Below are 21078 nucleotides of genomic sequence, written 5' to 3'. Positions count from 1 at the left end.
AATCTATTCTTAATCAATATGATTATCCGTTAACTTTTCCGTTAAATATTATCTTTTTTGTTAGTTTCTGTTAGTTCACCGTTAACTTACTCATTGATTTCAATAAAAAGGTCTTAGGTTCGAACCTCATCCTAGTCAAAGTTGGCATAATTAGTACTTTATTTTACTCTTATTAAATTAAAATAATAATTTAGTAGCTGCAACAAAAAATAATACATATGCATTTCTTTAATTTAGAATTATGTGTCTACAATGTCTTTATTCAAAAAAAAAAATTATTCATTATCAATAAATTAAATATGAGAAATAATTTCATTAGTTATATTGTCTTTAATTTTCTCCAATATAAAAATTCTTTAGATTCAAATTCATCAATTGATTATATTCGTTACATTGTTCATACAATGTCTTTATTAAAAAAATTATTCATTATCAATAAATTAATTAAGAGAAATAATTTTATTAGATATATTGTCTTTATATTTCTCCAATTTAAAAATTCTTTACATTCAAATTCATCAATTGATTATATTTACTACATTGTTTATTATCTTTTTTGTGCACTATTTTTAATTAAATATCAAAGTTATATACAAAATAATGTTATATATTTATTCACCAAGTATTTTATTAATACCATGAAAAAAATAAAAAAATAAAAGTTAATAAAACCAATCATATTAACTACTTGAGGAATTTGTTGACAAAGAGAGTATTCAAATCGCACAACAAATTGAAGTGAAAACTACCTCGCAATGTCCTTGTTTGACAATCACCAGTTAGCAGTTTGCATTAGGGGGATTATATTAGCGGATTTGACTAACGAATTATATCAACGGTGGTAAAAAGATATTTGAAAAAAATTATTTGTTTAGGTTAACAGGGTGTATATATAATAATAATAATAATAATAATAATAATAATAATAATAATTGTTTTAAAAATATATAATTAAACCAATTATATTAACTATTTTGGAGATTTATTGACAAAAAGAGTATTCAAATCACACAACAAACTGAAGTAGGAAACTACCTCGCAATGTCATTGTTTGGCAATCAGTAGTTAGCTCTTCAATATTAGTATATATTTAATACAAGTATTTGTCCCGTGCGATGCACGGGAAATATGTTAAAAAAATATACCCTAGGTTTATTCATATATAAAAATTTTGTTATATAATAATTATGTATGAATTGCTATGATAAAATTATGAAGATAAATATATTTACAATTAAAATAAGAATTGATATTTAAGGTGGGTAATTACTACAAATCTTAAACTATATTTAAAATTTAGTACATAGTATTTAATATTACAAATTTTTAAGAACTTAGTAAACTAAAATAGTAATTGAACTACAATTTTCAGAGTCACCACGGATCAAAATTTTTAGACCTTTGAGATTTCTAGATTTAAGGTTAATTTGAATTTTTATGCACAATGTAATAAATAAATAAATAAATCTTAACTATAATATAACTATATGGTTTGGTGAGCAATTATTGTTATAATAATTGCTCACCAAACCATATGGCTATATTATAGTTAAGATTTTATGCCCTAATTTTTATTTTCTCTCCCTTATGTCCCGTATTTGGTTTCAACCATACGGATACAATTATTTTATTGACAATTATAATCAATCTTGACTATATTATCTTGCATTTGTAAACTTAGAATTATCTGTTTAAAAATGTGAATTCAACATTCAATTATCTATGCATGAATAACTCCAATATAATCTTGACTTGATATACTTTAAAGTACTTATTTAAAAAAAAAAACATTGGGCATTATCCCAATCGCGCAATGCGCATAAAAAAAAAACTAGTGTATATATATATATATATATATATATATATATATATATATATATATATATATATGCAAATTCTGGGCCGAAGAGGCCCGGTGCCTAATGTTAAAAGTGCAATATGCATGTGGTCCAATCGTTATGCGTTGGACCCGTGTCCGGCATGCTTGCTGGACACGGGTAACAGTGCCGTTAGGTACTGTTATCTTTTTTTTTTTTTTTTTTTTTTTTTTTTTTTTTTTTTTTTTTTTTTAATTTCAAACCGCTTTGTTATAGGAGTATATATTCATAATTTTATTACTATATTATTAATAACTGTACATTCATAACTCCATAACTGTACGTTCATAACTCTATAACTGTACATTCATAACTCCATAACTGTATATTCATAACTCCATAACTGTACATTCATAACTCTATAATTGTACATTCATAATTTTCGAAACTCTATGTTCACAATTTTAGAGCTCTATGTTCATAATTTTATCACTATATGTTCATAATTGTAAGTTCATAATGTTAGAGCTCTTTGTTCATAATTCGATCAATAACTGTACATTCATAATTCCATAACTGTGGATTCATAATCTCATAACTGTAGATTCATAACTCCATAACTGTACATTCATAATCTTCGAAGCTCTATATTCACAATTTTAAAGCTCCATGGTCATAATTTTATCACTATATATGTTCATAATTGTAAGTTCATAATGTTAGAGCTCTGTGTTCATAATTTCATAATTGCATAATTGTACATTCATAACGGCATAACTGTACATTCATAACGGCATAACTGTACATTCATAATCCAAAAAAAATAACGCCGTTAACGGCAAAACGCGCGCGAAATTTTTTTTTTTTAAAACTAAATGACGCGTTTTTTTTTTTTTGAAAAACGACGTCGTTTTGGGCTCGTGTCCACAATTCACTGTGGACACGGGTCCAGGGCATAATTTGCCCATGTGGTCTGATAGGATGGTGTTTAATTCCAAGAGAAGTCCTTTAATCCTATATATGGATAAGGTATTTTTCATTTGAAGGGTTCATTGTCCAACGCTTATTGTTAATTGCATGGGTTGTGCCGTTTGACACAATGTTGTTTATTGCATGTACTAAAAGATTATGCTTTTTTATTATTTAATTCCTTTTTTATCTTTTATTTTATTTTTATGTATTTATAGATTTTGTTAAATACTTCTACTCAGGTTTTATATTATTAAATATAAATTATATCATATAAAATATTTTATTAAAATGATCAAAACAAGACTAATATTGAATGTATATTAATTAGCAATTAAATTACCTAAACTATAATTTTAACAAAATTAAATTGTACTAAAATATTATTATGAATATCACAAATTATATTTTATATTAAAGTAATTATATAAGGATGTGTGTAAAGGATTTTTTTGGTATTATAGTACAAAAATTATTCCCGAGAGCTTTAGAATAACTTATACTAAGAGAAAAATACTACTTGAACTCTCAAAATATACTCCCACCTTTTAGTTCATCAGAGAAAATAAGGACTCGAGAAAAAAGTAAAAGTAAGGGAGTAGAGATTGAAAATCTTGTAGTAAAACTCATACTACGAATGACTATTCCACTGCAAAGGGAATAACTCATTCTAAGGAATGTTACTCCCAAAAATAAAAGGTAAAAACAAACAATAGAATAAGTATATTCCCCAGAACGACCAGGACTATGTGGTCTAATGGTACCCGGGTTGGACTTTCATTTGGAAGGTTGTGAGTTCAAACCTCAGTAGAAGCGTTATTGGCTCTTTGTGTTTCAATAGGTTGAGAAAGTAACGTATTCCATGAACTAAATATTTTATTTCTATAATCTTGGGAAAAGGGGAACTCTTGGTTTGGTTAATTGGTTACAACGAGAGGTAGCCCAAAAATAGAGCGAGAGAGGAAAAAAAAAAAACTTTGAAAAACGAAATCAGTGGGAAACCGAGGAAAGTATTTGGGGAAATCATATATAAAAATAAAATGAAAAGAACCTCTAGGATAGAAATTGAAAGGGCGTTGTAGTTGCCATTGCCAAAGTTTCTAATTGTCGCCATCATGCATATTTAATTCTACAGAATTTCTACTTGGATTCGAAGAGCAGCTGAGCAACTCTGGAATGTTTTGTTAGCATCTATCTATCTATTATTATAATAAAGCAATAATTTTCTACCCTATTCATTTTCCCGCTCAAAGCATACTGCGTCATTTTGCGTTAGTGATTAAAAGTGACGAATTGATTGTTTGTAAATGACCTTTGGGTTTCCGATGATCATTATCTGGCTACTATGCTCTCATGAAAAATTGAATAGACTTCTATTCATTGAAGAGTTCTAATTAGAATCCGTGCCATGAATAAATAATTTACATAAATATACCTACAGACATTAATGTAGAAACATGCATATTTTACAGCTGTGTATAATATATTCAGTTTTTCGATAAAACAGCTCTTGATTGTTTAATTGGGAAGTGAAAGGTCTCCAGCAGCCTTCTTTTTCCAAGATATTATTCAAATTTCTAAATGGACTATTACAGTCTATATAAATCTCTGAGATATCTCATCTACACTCCTAAATCTCCAGCCCTGCAGTTCTAAGCACAGTATTAAACCTTCCAGTCGAAAATCTATAAAGAATTTAACCATGCCAAGTATGTACATCAAAGTTAAAGATATTGCCCCTCTCCATACTGAGAGGGCAATCCGTGTTAGGTGTGTAAGAGTATGTATGAAATACACGAAAGTAGATGCTCTATACAAATCAAGAGTCGAGAATGCTTGGTATGCGACGAAGAGGTAAACTAATTTCATATGATTTATGTTCACTGTTATGTTTAGCATAAATTTATGTAATTTCTATTCATATTATATGCAGGGAACTTTCATCCATGTGAATATGCAAAACAAGGATGTAGAGAAGTACAACAATTTGTTCAAGGAAGGGAAGTACAACAATTTGTTCAAAGGTTTTCCTACAAACATGGTTTCAGCTAAAACCCTATCAATGTCTCAAAGATCCTACTTTAGTGAATGAGAAGCTGATGTTTGGTAAGACATGTGTTCATTGTATAATATTTTTCATTATATTTTTTTGTAACATCTCAATGTCTTTTCTATTTTTACAGATGTAATAGGCCGAGTTATAGAAATTCATGCTCCTGTGGACAAGATCATAGGTGGAAAACCAGCAGAGCTAATTGATTTTAAAATTGCTGACAATGAGTAAGTTGGCTTTACATACACTATTTTTTTCATTCAAATGTATTTCTGATTTCCTAACACATTTGAATATAGGGGAAATACATTAAAATGTACTGTTTGGGACAATCATGTAGCTGCCATGATTCCATACTATAATGCAGATCTTAAACAACCACTAATTGTGGTTATTCAGCTATGTAGGACTAAAGTTGTCAATGGTAAGTTATTATTGTCCTATTGTGTTTTAAACTCTATTTATATTTTCTCCCATTTTAAATCACCTTTTTGTTCTCCTATTAGGTGAACTCAGGATCACCTAATGTTCCAAAATTAAAGGATGGGATATTAATATCTACCTACTGTTTCAAAATTAAGGACAACCAAGAAAAAGATTTAATCTCGAAAATGATTGATGAGGATGAAGAGGAGGAAGATGAATCTGATCAGGTAATTTTTTTTACTTCACTATTTTTTAGTCTTTATGTGAGATTTTAACTTTTAATCATTTTTTTCTATTTATAGGAAGCTTCAAATGGGGAAAATGAAGTCAACAGCCCTAACAGTATCCAGCAATCCCAAATGGTAGAGAGTGAAACTGAAGAAGCTTCTGGTGTGAAGGGATCCCTGTTGGACCAGTTTTCTTCTTCCAACAAGCTTAAGAAGGTCAAGGCTGTGACTGCTCAGGGAAATGGTTCCTAAGTTCCTAATATTTTATATATTTCAGCAGACAATTGTCCACCTTTGTGTGGTTTTAATTTTTGGATGTTTTTTTGGGGAACCATCTATCAGTAATAGCACTATAATTGTGCTAAACTATTTGAATTGACTGTTACTCTTTATCTATTTTGAATTTGTCTAAGTATTCACTATTATATTTACTATTTGAATTGACTGTTATAGTATTTATAGTATTTACTATTTGAATTGTCTAAGTATTAACTATTTGAATTGTCTAAGTATTCACTATTATATATACTATTTGAATTGACTGGATTTCTCAAGCTTTTTCTGTAGGTACATGCTCAAGAATGATGCTGTTGCAAAGGAATATTCTCCATTGCAGATTTGACATTACTGTACAGCTTCGACATAGTTTAGCATTTAGAATAGATGTGTAAATACTGCAAATTAAAACCTATTGACAATGTATCAAAATCTTCTATTCAAACAGAGAACTCTACCTTTTTTGTTGAGCTAATGACATTACACTCGCGATTGTTTAGGTGAATTTCAACCCTAAAAAGTTGGTAATTAATTAGATTAAGTACAAACTATAAAATTAAATTAAAATAGATCTACAAATTTACAAGTACTGAATTAAGAACAAACATAGTACCTTAATTTGTTTGCCTTCACGAATGCAAACTTCAATTGCAAAAGCCTACCTGAGTCCATGAAATCCCAAATCAAGTAACTACTATAAAACTAATAAGCTTAAGAGATTAAAATTTTATTATATTGCCACAACTAAGAGGTTTGGTGATTATGAATACAGTTTGACATAACAAACCCTAAATCAAATGATTAAATTAAGATTATCCTATTCTGTTTTAATAAATTTATACTCATAATCTGTGTTAACTATCAAACTGTACAAGCTTACACCCCACAAGTGGGATCACCAAGCTAGGTAGTCAGCATACTTAGACTAACCTAATGTTGTCAACTTTAACTAACATATTCTTTACACATTAAGCTTCAGTTAAGCAAAAATGGTATCACCAAACTTGGTGTTCCCCCTGCCAAAGTCACTTAAAGAGAAAAAAATAAAATTTAATCTTAGAGTCGAAAAGTAAATCTAAGCAACATAAAATCATCCAAAACTCAAAACAAAGATGAAAAACTTGGGCCTAAATAAACTGAAAATGGTTACATTAGAGTGGCAACTGGGCTATATACAACCATTGAGCCATTATAAGAACAATATATTTATTTATTATAAAAAGCTAAGGGAAAAACACAGTTTGATGACTAAGTTAGTTAGTTGGCATTAACACTAACCAAATTGATAAGGGAAAAGATTATTGTACTAACAAAGTGTGAGAATTCTTTATTAATTGGGTTTTAAAATGAAGACGTATATTGAATTTCATAAGTTGTGTACAAAAGGTGCCCCAAAAGTGATCACCCAAACAAAATTATACAAGCTAAGAGACTAACCGTTGCTATAAGCAAATAATGACCCTAAAAAAATTAAACAAGCTAATTTACGCCTACATAATCATAATTATTTCTTGCAATTTAGCCACTGGGCTAATACCGCCCAAAAACGATGATAAAAAGATATGCCATGCACCTTAGTCTTCATCAAAATCATCATGTGATCACCCAGCTTGGTGGTCACCATTCAAAACTCACCTAATTAACGCCAACTGCTACACAGATAAACCCCAACACGCAGCCTAACCAATCTGAACTTATTAAAGGGGCACTGCTACTTGGAATCACTCGGTCCTGCGAATGTAGAAAACAAATATATAAAACCTATATCTATTTTGGTATAACAACTAAAATATTAAGACAATATGCTATATTTTCAGTTTAAAATAAATCAGGTTCAAATGCAACCAAACAAAGAGAACTAAGCATGCCAAAGCAAATTACATAAGTAAAGCCAATAAGCATTTACATCTTACAATTAACTCAAACACATTGATTTGTACTTAAATGATTTAAAATTTGTAATAATAAGAATCTAAAACACAAATCAGTAACAAAATTAACCTCTAATCTAATCTTAACTTGCATAACAATTTGGAAATACAAACAAAAATATATAAACAAAGTCTATCAAAAAAAGAAATATGTGAATAGCTAGATGCTGCATTACATTACAACAATTACAAAAGATATTATTCGTGTTTACAAGCAAAAGTGCTAAATTTGAGTTTTAAAAAACATTTATTACTTTGCTGCTCTGAGCAGTTATCATTAAAGATACAAAAAACCCTTCAGTTCCACTAGAACTAACCAAAGTCCCAAAACTTTAAATGTGCCATAATTAGCAACACTACTTTAACATATTTTACTATATTCAAATAGCATCAAAAAATTTTAAACACTATCATAGGCCACCCAAAATGAAGCATTCAATGATATTGTTTTGAAAAACACAAGTTGCAATGAAGAAAATTTCAAAGTCCGCCATTATAGGCATCAAAAGGAAACAAATTACAGAAAATAAAGGTAAATTCCTATAATTATCTTATAGCTTTAATATCCCCATGTTTTGTCTTCGAAATGCTTGCTTAGCTATCATTATCTGCTATCACGATATTTTTCCATTTCACATTCGGTGAAATTTGACCTAACGGTATGGAGATTTCTAATACTTAATATCTAACTGCATGCATAGTTTTTAACAAATGATTAACTTAAATAGATTAAAGAATACCTAATTTGATTAGGGTATGGATTTTGAAGATGATTAATACAGTCAGACCTAAAAACCCCAAATTTTGTGTTTGAAATAAAAAGTATACAGACCTGGAATGAGGAATTTTGCTCCACTGTAGTTAGATTTCGACCTAAATTTGGGTATTGAGAGAGATAGGCTTTCGTAACAGCCACAAGTTAGATAGGTTTTAAGAGGGTTAGATTAAGCCGAGATGTAGAGAGGAGAAGGCTTTACACCCATCTTCCTCATGGCTACAAGACCATGGTGTATAGAGGAGAGGGATGCGATGGTGTAGAGAGGATAGGGTTTCGATGGTGTGGTTAAGATTGTTTGGTTTCGATGGGAAATGAAATGAAATGAAATTGATTATTTCGTGAAGGCGGAAATGGCTGACAGGGAGAGAGGTGTACGAACATATGATACATTCATCCTTATCTGATTTTTTTTTAACAATTATATTTTACGGAGTATATAATAATAATTATAATTAAACAATACAAATTTATATGTTAGAAACACTGAGATTTAGAGAATCAACAAAAGAGTAATTGTACACAACATAGATAAAAAAAAAAAAAAATATGGCTAACGATGTACTATAAAATAATGTATATTCACTACAAAAATAATGTACATTGAGACACAAAAATAATGTACAACATATTAAGGGTATGTAGATTATTTTGATATTGAGTGTACATTCAGCACATACATAATCTACATTAAGTAAGAAAATGATGTACATTTAGTATATTCAAAATTACTTTATGTTATGGTCTAAAAAACATTGTGTGGTCCATGGTCCACACAATAATTTGCCCTAATAGAATTATGTTATAGATTGGCTAATTAAATTTAAATATCATGTCAATTTTGTATTTGTTATATTATTATAACTAATATTTTTATACCTGCCAAATTAGTAATAAATTCTTTTCTGTTTTCTGGATTACTATTTAAAACTTATATTATATCTACGTAGCTAATTATTGAGTTAATATAATTAATGTATTTCTAACCGATTTATTACTATGTGGCAGAAAATGCTCAAAATCCACCCGTTCAAAATTTAAGAGAGGTTGTTGGGAAAGAAAATCTAACGAATTCATAAACGAGATGCAAACTAATGTTAAATGGTAATAGAACTAACACACCAAATAGTTCTGTGACAAACCGTAAGTTTTTTTATAGTTATGCTAATATTTAATTACTTGCAAGTATCTACAACATATATATTGCTAATATTTATTGTTGTTTATTTTATTAAAAATAGACTCAGTGAGTATACATCTAAGTACCAATAATATGGAATACACAACAAGCAACAACAAATGCAGAAAATTTGTATTAGGAGTCAAAAGCCCTATTTATGCTACTGGAAGCAACGACATAACTAATGGTACGTTAAAATATTTTTTCCAATCTTAGGGAGTTTAATTCCCGTGCTTTTGGACTAATAAAAACGTGCCACAGGTTAACTGTACATTTTTAATTCTTTTTTTGCTAAAAGGTACCGTATGCAAATCAACAATCACAAGAGCACCGTTATCAGAAATATCAAACCAACAATAACAAAAGCCTGGGACAGACATTGTCAAACGTTGGTTTATTTTTGAAGAGGTCGGTATTTAATCATGGTCAAATGTATGTAGCACTGTCAAGGGTTAGTAATCCCAGCGGATTGAAAGTTATTCTTTGTGAAGAAAATGTATAATAAAAAACTACGACTACAAATGTCGTGTATAAAGAAATTTTAATAATTTATAATAAAAGACACATTTTAGGCTATGGGATAAAGTACAAATAAGTCATTGAACTATTTAGGAAACAACAATTAAGCCATCGAACTCAAATAATTCTCAAATAAGCCATTGAACCTGGAAAAAAAGAGCAAATAAGCCATTGAACCCTGAAAAAAAAGAGCAATTAACATTTTTTACAGGTTAACTCCAGGTTTTTGCTGATTGAATTGCCAAATGTTTATTTTATTTACGTTTATTATTATTATTTTTATTAATATTATCCACTTGGATAGTATTATATTTTAAAGTAATTATAATCAAAATAGTTTTGTCTTGTCGAGATTTGATTTATTTATTTATTATTATTTTTACTCGATCTTTTGTTTAAAAAATAATAATAAATAAATAAATTAGATCTAGACAAGACAAAATTACTTTGATTATAATTACTTTAAAATATATTATTATGTAGGTGGATTATAATAATAAAAAAAAAACCTAAATAAAATAAACATTTGGTAATCCAGTCAGCAAAAACCTGGAGTTAACCTGTTAAAAATGTTAATTGTTCTTTTTTTTTTTTTTCCCGAGTTCAATGGCTTATTTGGGGGTTATTTGAGTTCGATGGCTTGATTGCTTTTTTCCAAATAGTTCAGTGGCTTATTTGTACTTTATCCCTTAGGCTATTGATTTTAATATAAATGCAATATATTGGCCCCTGTTTGGTAAAAAATTGACCTATAGGCCAATTTTGGCTTATTTGATCACTATTAATTGTTTGATTTAAATAAAATATCAATATAAATGTTTGGTTAATTGCAACTCCAAAAGGCTAAAATTCAAAAAGCTACTCTAAGCAACTTTTTCAATTAGTTTTTTGAGAAAATAAATTATACTAAACAACTATCAGCTAACAACTAATTTACCAAACACTTTTCTACAATCAGCTAATGTTATCAATTATTTATACCCTCTAATTAACAATCAGCTAACAGCAAACAGCTATCAGCTAACAGCCATTTTACCAAACAGGACCATTATACTAAATATTTTTATGACTGTGCATCGCACGGGTGCACACACTAGTTTATCAATTACACCACTGACCAGTTGTCCAACTGTCCAAGCAATAGTTATGCTGTGCAACCGAATGTACCATGCGCATGGTGCATACGGTTCAAAACGACGTCGTTTTGATTAAAAACGCGCGTCCCACTTAAAAAAAAAAATCAGGTTCGACTCTCAGCAATAGCATTATTGTGGATATATAATTATGAAATTGTGGATATATAGTTATGAAATTGTGGTTATATAGTTATGAATTTATGGATATTTAGTTCATTCATTGTGGATATTTAGTTCAATCATATATTGTGGATATTTAGTTCATTCATTGTGGATTTTTACTTCATTCATTCATTCATTGTGGATTTTTACTTCATTCATTCACTGTGGATATATAGTTATGAAATTGTGGATATAAAGTTATGAAATTGTAGTTATATAGTTATGAATTTATGGATATTTAGTTCATTCATTGTGGATATTTAGTTCAATCATATATTGTGGATATTTATTTCATTCATTGTGGATTTTTACTTCATTCATTCATTCATTGTGGATTTTTACTTCATTCATTCACTGTGGATATATAGTTATGAAATTGTGGATATATAGTTATGAAATTGTGGTTATATAGTTATGAATTTCTGGATATATAAAAATGCTATTGCCGGGAATCGAACCTGATTTCTTCTTTAAGTGGGACGCGCGTTTTTTTAACCAAAACGGCGCCGTTTTGCAACCGTATGCACCTTGCAAGGTGCATTCGGTTGCACAACATAATTTGCGCTGTCCAAGCCACCAATAATAGGGAATAGGTTTAACGATCCACAAAACATGGGATATAAATACTTGCTTTGAAATTATACAAAATCGATTAACCAAGTACATTTATTGATTTTTAGTATAGAGGAATGAGTAACCAGTGTCATATTTTTCAATGACTAAGAGTATTATTAATAACCTTTGTTTTATTATCTATTCGTAAATAAGTAATCGACGATAGTATCAATTAATAAAAAAAATAAATAGAAAAAGAATAGAAAAATCAAAGGGCAAAAATAAGGAGCAAGCAACTAATGAGAAATGTGTACTTAAACTACTTATTAATCCCCATAGAATGACAGATGCAATCAACTTGCAGTATACTAAGATATTTCAGAGTCTTACGGTTCTACGGGAAATTCTTTAATAAAGTAACTTGAGAATTTCATTCATTTTCTTGTATCTCATAAGATTAAATCTTGAACATTGTTGCTTTTTCAGATGGAGATTTAATGCTTATAAAAAAGTGATTACACGTCTGAAGATATCAAATGATTCAATTTTTGTTCCCTCATTTTCTTGTGTAATTTTATTGTATCTTAAATGTATTACAGAATACACGCATTTTTCCCAACATTTTATCATATGGTTGCTTAAGTGATTGTACTTGTAATGAATTTTGACTATAGTGAAATCAGTTTACTTTGTCTTGCAGATTATCTTAAATTGCTTAGAAAGATGTTGTCAAACTCAAATTAAGCGCTCAAATGTAATGAAAAATCAATTTATTTAAGTTAGATTTCAAAAATTAACCAAAAAAATAGTATAGATTTTTACATCATCAAAAATAAATAAATTTAACCTCAATCATTTTTTTCTCAATTCTGGACTTACGATTATTTTCGGTAAATCCGAAAGGTTCACTAAGGGATGAATATTACTAACCGGAAAATAAACTTAATCCGAGAAGTAACCTAAGGATATTTCGTTTTGAAATATTGTGAATAGTTGAAATGTCATCTTTGAGAAGTCAAGATCCAGCAAGCTAAAAATCTGAGTTTAGATTTAGATTTTGGAATTACAACGTGTAATTAATTAGAGACTACATATGAAATAATACCAAAAAAAAAAAAAAAAAAAAAACAAAAAACAAAAAACAAACAAATATAGATGTAGCAAACTACTGTCATATAGGTCCTAATAGCTACAACACAAAGATAGCAAAAACAATTAAGAAGTAAACCTATTGCAACCTATATAAACACATTTCACGTCACTACAAAAGTTCCACTTAATAAATTAAATTTGTTGGAAAAGGTAATCAATATCAGTAAACAATGGAGATTTTTGACCCCATATATCCCAGAACCATATGGGGGAAGCAATACTATTTGTCCTTACTGAAAATCATTTTTTATGCTGTTTTATAATCCAATACTACCTCAAAGTGGTAAATAACCATAAGCAAGTTGTGTAGCTCGAATCTTTATATATATATATATATATATATATATATATATATAGAGGCGGGTTCAGGTGCGGCAGTGTCTTACGGTGCGGTTATTTCTTACGGTGCGGCAACACCAATAGTTCACCAAATATGCACCATCAACGTTAGGAAATACACCACACAAAACAGAGTAAACAAAGCCCTGCATCACCGAACACACACCATTAGGTGTGAGTAAAAACACCATACACTGTTCGGAAATACACCATTGGGGGTGGTGAGTTATATGGTGTGTTTTTTTGAGTCTATGGTGTATTTTGTGATGTTTTATTACATTTCATTGGGGTGTGTTTTTATTACACTGTTGGTGTATATTGTTAACACTGTTGGTGTATTCTGGAATTTGACCGCACCGCCGCACCGTAAGACCCCGCTGCATATGAGCGCTCTTATATATATATATATATATATATATATATATATATATATATATATATATATATATAGAGAGAGAGAGGCATAGAGCATATAATCTCTATAGAATAATGTGTGAGATTAATAAATTGAGTCCAATTGCCATACACCATATCATACTAAGTGTACATACATTTTAAATAAATAAATAAAGAAACTAATTCATGTTGAAACGTTTACAATAAAGATCGATGGAATGTTCAAACATTCTTTACAGTCAGACATAGAAACAACTTTCCTAGCAATGCTATCGAAAACTTGATTCGCAAATTATTTCACAAATTTGAAGCTGAATTCTTCGGAGGAAATTAAAGCTTCTTTAATGATTTGGTCAAGCATACCTGGCCTAAGACTGACACACATACATTTAATATATTTAAAATTGAAAATTTATTTAACATAATTTATTTAAGTGCATTTGGAAAAATAATTGGAGTAATTCACTAGATCAATCATTTATTTTTTTTTTTATGATAAAATGTGGAATTGCTTACCCCAGGTTAGACTTTTGCTCGCTGCCTACAAAGAAACCTCCTCATTTTAAGAGGTTGCCTTCACATTGTTCTGTTGAGACTCGGTCATTGTTCTCTTATGACAAATTTTACTTATGTGACCCGTTGAGCTGTCTATGCAGACATATCAATCGGTTTCTAAACGGTTGTTTGGATGAATTGTGATTTGAGCAATAAGAACAATAACACAAATCGAAGAAATTTCAACTAGAGGGATAAAAGTCAGATGAGATTGGTGAGGCGTTATTTCCAATCTCATCGCCATCACCATTCTGCCAAAAGAAAACTTATTTAATTGGTGAGAATGCTTCACGTTGGATTGATTAGTTACTTGTGCACAAGAAAAAAGGTACAAACTTTTGAAAGTCAACTATCAATCCAAAAAATGTGACAATTTTTTATCCATAAATACGCCAGGACAAACTATGGACCATTTCGTGCCTAAGGAATCTTTCTTTGGTACATGCCAAAAGAATCTATATATAACATACATTCAACAAATCAAAGCATACATCAATTGGATCAAGATAGTGATAGAAAAATAGAAATAATGGAAGTCACAATTGTCTCAAAGGAGAGAATTACACCTTCCAACTCAACACCCCAAAGCCATAGATATCACAAGCTTTCCCTCTTAGATAAATTAGCTCCACACGGTTATACACCAGTCCTCCTCTTCTACACCACCACCTTTGAATTGGAAGAGAGATACAATAAGCTTAGGGCATCCCTTGCAGAAACCCTAAACCATGTGTATCAACTTGCCGGGCGAGTTGGGGCCAAACAATCTTCAATCATGTGCAACGACCAAGGCGTTGACTTGATCCGCACCAAGGTTGGGGAAGACATGTCAAATGTGACCAAGCACCCGAGGATCGAAATCCTGAGACAGTTGCTACCTGTGAAGCCAGAGACAACCTTGGACGAGGATGGTGTAATTCTCGCGCTACAAATCAACACCTTTGCCTGTGGTGGAACCGCGGTTGGCCTTTGTATCAACCATGTGATTGCTGATGGTTGGTCGCTGGCGGTTTTCCTCAACACTTGGGCAGGCATCAATCGCGACGACAAAGAGGCAACTAAAGGGATTGTGCTGGACAGCACTTCCATCTTCCCAGAATGCAGAGATAATGGCAGAGATGTTTCCATGCTGCCATTGAACTTAGAAGCCCAAGCACCCAAGATTGAGTCCAGGAGATTTGTGTTCAATGAGGATCAAGTAATGGGCATAAAGGAGAAGATGATGGGTAATTATATTCTCCTCCCCTCTCGCATTGAAGCCGTTTCATCATTTGTATGGGCAACAGTTATGAAAGCCCATCAAGAAACAAACATGAATGTTAAGACACATGTGATGACAAGTGCAATTAACATGAGGAAAAGAATGAAACCTCCACTCCCACCACAAACCATAGGGAATGTTTTCCATGTCTCTAAAGCATGTCTCCATAGCCAGGGAGCTATAGTAGACTATAAACTGGTAACTGAAAGGGTACAAAAATCATTGAGCACAGCAGAAGACGGGTATTCGAAGATGATGGTGGAGCTTGATGAGTATTTTAGGAGACTTGGGGAAGAAGAGAAGAGGGAGGATGTGGGAATGCTTAAAGTAAGCAGTTGGTGTAGGTTCCCTTTCTATGAAGTTGATTTTGGTTGGGGAAAGCCGATATGGGTAGCAAATGCAATAAAGGCTATGAATGTGGCAATTTTTATGGACAGTGGAGATGAAAAGGGAATAGAAGCATGGGTGGGATTATCAGAGGAATGCATGCTTAAGGTTGAGAAAAACCAAGACTTCCTTGCCCATGTTTCTCTTTGCCAATCTGTTTGAAACTTCAGCTTTTATTTTTATTACTAGCCCATTGCGTATTTTGCAATGCCCAATAAAGATCCAATGAAAAAAATGGTTGTATAAGAATAACTTGAGTTGCAGTTTTGCATTGATAGGTATTGTTATAGATTATTGACAATTTTGCAAACAGATATTCGTTTAAAGATTTGAGTAATTTAGGAATATAGATAAAGAAACATTTATGTATATTTTAAATAAGGGAAGTTAACATACAATTATCCATGAAATTTGAGTTAGATTCGGTATGTATTTGTGGAAGATAATCTAATAGACAAGAAATATTGTACAATAGGATGAGCAAAAAATAGAAAAACAAATCTATGCAGTCTCATTTTTATTTAGTCGAATAGATTTAATTTTTATGTACAAACAGTTAGACGGGCTTTGTTCAAGAAAAAAATTATCAGTGGGTTGTAAATTTTGAATTAAATTTTAGACAATATGAACCTACCTCTGTACTCCCATATAAATTCAAAATAACAATCTGAGGGTGTATCTTCACAAGGATCTTCCACCGGGACAGGTGGAAAGTTTTAATTACCACTTAAAAACTTTCAAAGAAGTTTGAATTCTCCTAAAATATGCACTTTCCAATGCAGGAAGTATTGCCCTCATAAATGATGGAACGGCTACGATCCTGCCAATCAAACACTCTTGGAGTATATGTTTCCCAGTTATCCTTTCTTTAGGCCAAGATGGATCCGAAGGCATGAAAGCCTCTCCACATCTCAGTACAGAGAGGAATATGATTTTTTTTAATAACAACAAAAAATAGAAAGCAAATAAGGAAGGTTTCGTACATCAAAGAAAGGATCTGGATTGGTTTCACACGATTGTTTCAGGAAAACTTCTTCGAAAAATACTTTTCAGGTACTTCACTCCAGCCTTCCTTTGCAATTCATTTTGTTTAATTTTAGTTTATGTTTTGTAAGCTATGTATGGAAATGAAATGGTTGATTATGTTGTGGGCTTGAAGTGAGTATTTTTGAGAGTGAAAAAAATAGTAGATCCAGAAAATTATGGATAAATCAAATTAAAAGATACATAGATTTGGGGGGTAGAAGAAAGAGAGCAGAGTTCCCCATTGTTGAAAACAGTATGCTCATCAGCATTATCTTCAATACATATATATATATTTTTGCCTCTGTAAGAGATAGACGACTTGCTTCTGATGACGCCCAATCCACAAACTCTTCTTAATTTGAAGCTTTGTTTGCAAACAAGGTGGTTCATGATAATGCTTTACATAATGCATGGTATTGCCGCTAGCCGTGTAAGACCTAGAAAGAAATAGCTATGTAAAATAGGCTCATATGGATTATTTCTTTTTGGGAAAAGGGTTAGAGCCTCGAACTTTAGTTTAAAAGTTAATTAGGCCCCTAAACTTTTTAAAGGTTCAATACTTCAATTACACCCATCAACAATTCATTTAGGCGCAATGAAGCCCAAAAACAAGTTAATGACCTGCTATCACAGGTCATTAGGGTTCAGGCCACCTTTCGGCGAATTTTCTGACAAAAAAAATGTGACCAGCAACCGACCCAGATTTGTTGAAAATTTTGCCGGTCACTTCTTTTGTCGAAAATTTCGCCGATCACTTTTTTTTTGCTAGAAAATTCGTCGGAAATTGGCCTGAACCCTAATGACCTGTGATAGCAGGTCATTAATTTATTTTTGGACTTCATTGCACGTAAAGCTCTTTAACGCCAGGCAAAGAAGGTAGAATGACAATCAAGGGATCGCCATATCGCATAGGAGCTGCACAACACATACACCAACAATCGCAACACCAGAATATCAAGTCATACGCTACATCTATAAATGATCGTATCACTCTCCAAGAAACATACATACATACATACCTCCATTAGCCTGCAAAAGTGTCAACCCGAAACACATAGGGAAAAACGAGCAGTTGTAGACCATTGAATGTAGTTCAAGTGATTAAGAAATTATATGTCGAAATTAAACCTCAACAGGCATCTCCCCACCAAACTGATCAACGTAGTAGAGAACTTGGCCCTCATGGACTACTTGATTCTGTTAAGAGTACCAAATAAACATTCAATTAGTAGTTGGAGTAATTGAAAATGACAGAAAAATTATCCAAATATACTATAATTTGAGTCCATCACCATTCGGTACAGTCACCATTGCAGAAAACTCAGAAACCAGCAAAAAAAAAACGAAAGAGAACACTTGAAAATCATTTTAAAAGCCAAAAAGAATACTTGAAAATCATTTTAAAACTAAACAGAACACTTTAAAATCCTTTAAAAACTAAAGAGAATACTTGAAAATAATTTTAAAAACTGATAAGAACACTTGAAATAATACAATCACCAACTAGGTCTGACAATAATAGAGGTGCCTAATGGGCCATGCTCGTTTTCTTGCAAGAGTTTCTTCATGTCATCGTTCGCGGTTTTGTAGAAGCGAGTGTCCTCAGAGTCCATCATAGCCTAATAATAAGAACACTTGAAAATCATTTTAAAAAATTAAAAAAAAAAAACACTTGAAAATCATTTTAAGAACTAAAAAGAACACTTGAAAATCATTTTTCTTCCTGATTAGAATGACAATCAATTCCCAATCAGGTAGATGAAACACCAGAATAATTGGGAAACCCATCCTCTTAACCATTACAACAATAATGTTTTTTTTTTAAAAAAATCCAAACCTCACCTTTCCGGCCTCCTCCCATTTAAGGAACCAGAGTTGTGGGGATGAGTAATGTAGTGCTGAAACCCAAGCAATATGGCCTCAGCTGCAACCACAATTAAAATATTCATCCATAAAATGTTCAAAGCCTAAGTCAGATACAAAGAATCCCCGTGTGTAGAATAAGCCAAATGCTAACCAAATATAAAGGAGGCAGTTCTCTTACCATTTTCTGCTATATAAGGTGGCGTATTGAGAAACCATAAAAAAGTAATGCAGAGAGCGATTATGATTGCAGTACTTACAGATTCCTCAATAGGAATTCCATTCTTGATTGAAATTTTTCCAATGAAACCTTCTATTCTGGTGTTACCATCTACAGGTCCACAAGCAGAATACATGCAATCCTGCACATAGAAACTAGTGTAGTGGTTGTTTGCGATAAAATTCAATGCTGTTTTTAGCTTTTCCAAGTCTTCTTATGAGAATTCTGGTAAAAGCGATCCCAAAATGTCTTTCATCTCTTTAGGATATCTCCCATATATAATTGGGTCCAAGAACCTGCCTTTGTACATGAGAACTTAGTTAGCTGTTTCTTGGAAATAAGTCTTAGAAAAAGAAACTGGTGAGATCAGGGGTTGGTAGGTGAGAGCTGAGAAGTATATATTATCACATAGGGACTTATTGTTGGCAAATGTAATTTATCAATTCGAAAAGAAGGCTTGACCTCTATCTGCTGCTAACTTGTCTTCTGTGGAGTTGCTTACTGGTTCAAACCAATATGTCTGTGCAGCAAAACCTATTTGGCGTCATTGTTCTTCCTATATCGGACTCTCTTCATACGCTGAGATCACAAACATCTTCACCCCAAACCCTTCTTCAACTTTGTTACAGCCGAGCGAGACTCACACGGACCAGGCAACTGTGAGTTGACTTGCTTCCCTTATCGGTCTTCATCATTGCGTCGGTAACGAGGCTCTTAGCAAACTTCCTTAATCTTCTTAGGGATTCGGTTTGTTGTCCGTCCTTGCTAAACCATTATCTGTTAGAGCACTGACCAACTCTTTCCTCTTTCTTTAAGCGCACCCGATTGTCTGTTCTTGTCATCCCAAGACTTCGGTGATTTACGAACCAAACTTCCTTCTTTATTGCACCTGAAGATCATCGAGGTTTAAAAACCCGCGTACTCCTTAAATCTTCCTTGGCATCGTGACCGTTGGCTCTCTAAATCTCACAAAATCTTGTAAGGAGTCCTTTGAATGCTTGACAAAAACCACCACTGAAAGGGAAACTTGATCCATCCTTAGGGCACAATCCACGGTCTTTGTAAATCCATAGCGCAAGTTCCCAACTTGCCTTCTTGATCTGTATGATTCTTTCCCGATAGACATCTAAAGCTGGTTGGATCGTAGAGTTCACTGCAACCTTAATCCAAACGCAATCGGTAGAACTTTTTCATATTCTGAAGTCTTTACCAAAGTCAACATCTGGAGGCCTTACCTAGTTCCTTGCCCAAAGATTTACTCCTGTCCTTACTAGAAGCTCAGAAGGTCGAGTCTTGTTCACAGTTGATAACCTTGCACTCTTCATAAGGTAGTCGGCTACAAACCAACTTTATCTTTTCTTGTCTTGATCAGCGGTAAGTCTTCCCTGAAGACTTTGTTGCCGCACGAGCCTGTCTTACTTAGGGAGATCCAACATAGAACTGGTCCTTAAGCTCATTCATGTATGTCTTTCCTTCTTGTTGCCAAACCTCCTTACCAAAGGTCTTCATGTTACCCATCACTTTCCAAGTGTGCCGGCTAGGATAAACGCTACCCTCATTTACCAATTACTACTCAACCTCTTCACGTTTCATAGGGGCCGACGAATTGCCATCAACGATGTTCTTTCCTTCCATGCGCCTTAAAGGTCTAAGCTTTTCCTGTCTGGCCATCTTGATCTTTACTACTTCCAAGTTCATTGCTTCGAACTTGCCCAGTCTTGATTTCTTCGAGGGTAGGTAGGACTACTTCCCTGTTGACACTTCGATCTTACACTTCAACTCTTCGTGCTTTAGAAAGGTCCAAGATTGACTCTTAGCTCTTTAACTCTGGGAGGCTTCAAACACGTTGACCC

At 32.1% G+C, this 21078-nt stretch overlaps 1 protein-coding gene and 1 long non-coding RNA gene across 3 annotated transcripts; one reads left to right on the top strand and one right to left on the bottom strand.

Moving 5' to 3' along the window:
* Positions 1–4206: 4206 nt before the first annotated feature.
* LOC109183511 lies at positions 4207–8828 on the bottom strand. Of its 2 annotated transcripts, none has more exons than XR_002054557.1 (5): positions 8532–8828; positions 7404–7499; positions 6382–6430; positions 6227–6281; positions 4207–4430 (listed from the first exon to the last, which is right to left on the bottom strand). It is a non-coding gene; the product is annotated as an uncharacterized LOC109183511 (long non-coding RNA). The 2 variants fall into 2 exon arrangements; XR_002054558.1 differs by having other exon boundaries at positions 6382–6426.
* Positions 8829–14839: 6011 nt separating this feature from the next.
* Positions 14840–16341, top strand: LOC109183473 (vinorine synthase-like). The gene has a single exon (XM_019333574.1). It carries the CDS (start codon positions 14911–14913, stop codon positions 16276–16278), a length of 1368 nt encoding a protein of 455 aa, XP_019189119.1. The 5' UTR covers positions 14840–14910; the 3' UTR covers positions 16279–16341.
* The last annotated feature ends 4737 nt before the right edge of the window (positions 16342–21078 follow it).

This window comes from Ipomoea nil, unplaced genomic scaffold (genome assembly GCF_001879475.1).
Source record: "Ipomoea nil cultivar Tokyo-kokei standard unplaced genomic scaffold, Asagao_1.1 scaffold1129, whole genome shotgun sequence".
In the NCBI taxonomy this organism is placed as follows: domain Eukaryota; kingdom Viridiplantae; phylum Streptophyta; class Magnoliopsida; order Solanales; family Convolvulaceae; genus Ipomoea; species Ipomoea nil.
The sequence above is the reverse complement of the archived record's forward strand: the minus strand, read 5'-3'. Positions and strand labels throughout refer to the sequence as shown.

Bases quoted from the DNA above. Each gene is read 5' to 3' on its own strand.
- LOC109183473 (XM_019333574.1), top strand. From the start codon at position 14,911: ATGCCAAAAGAATCTATATATAACATACATTCAACAAATCAAAGCATA.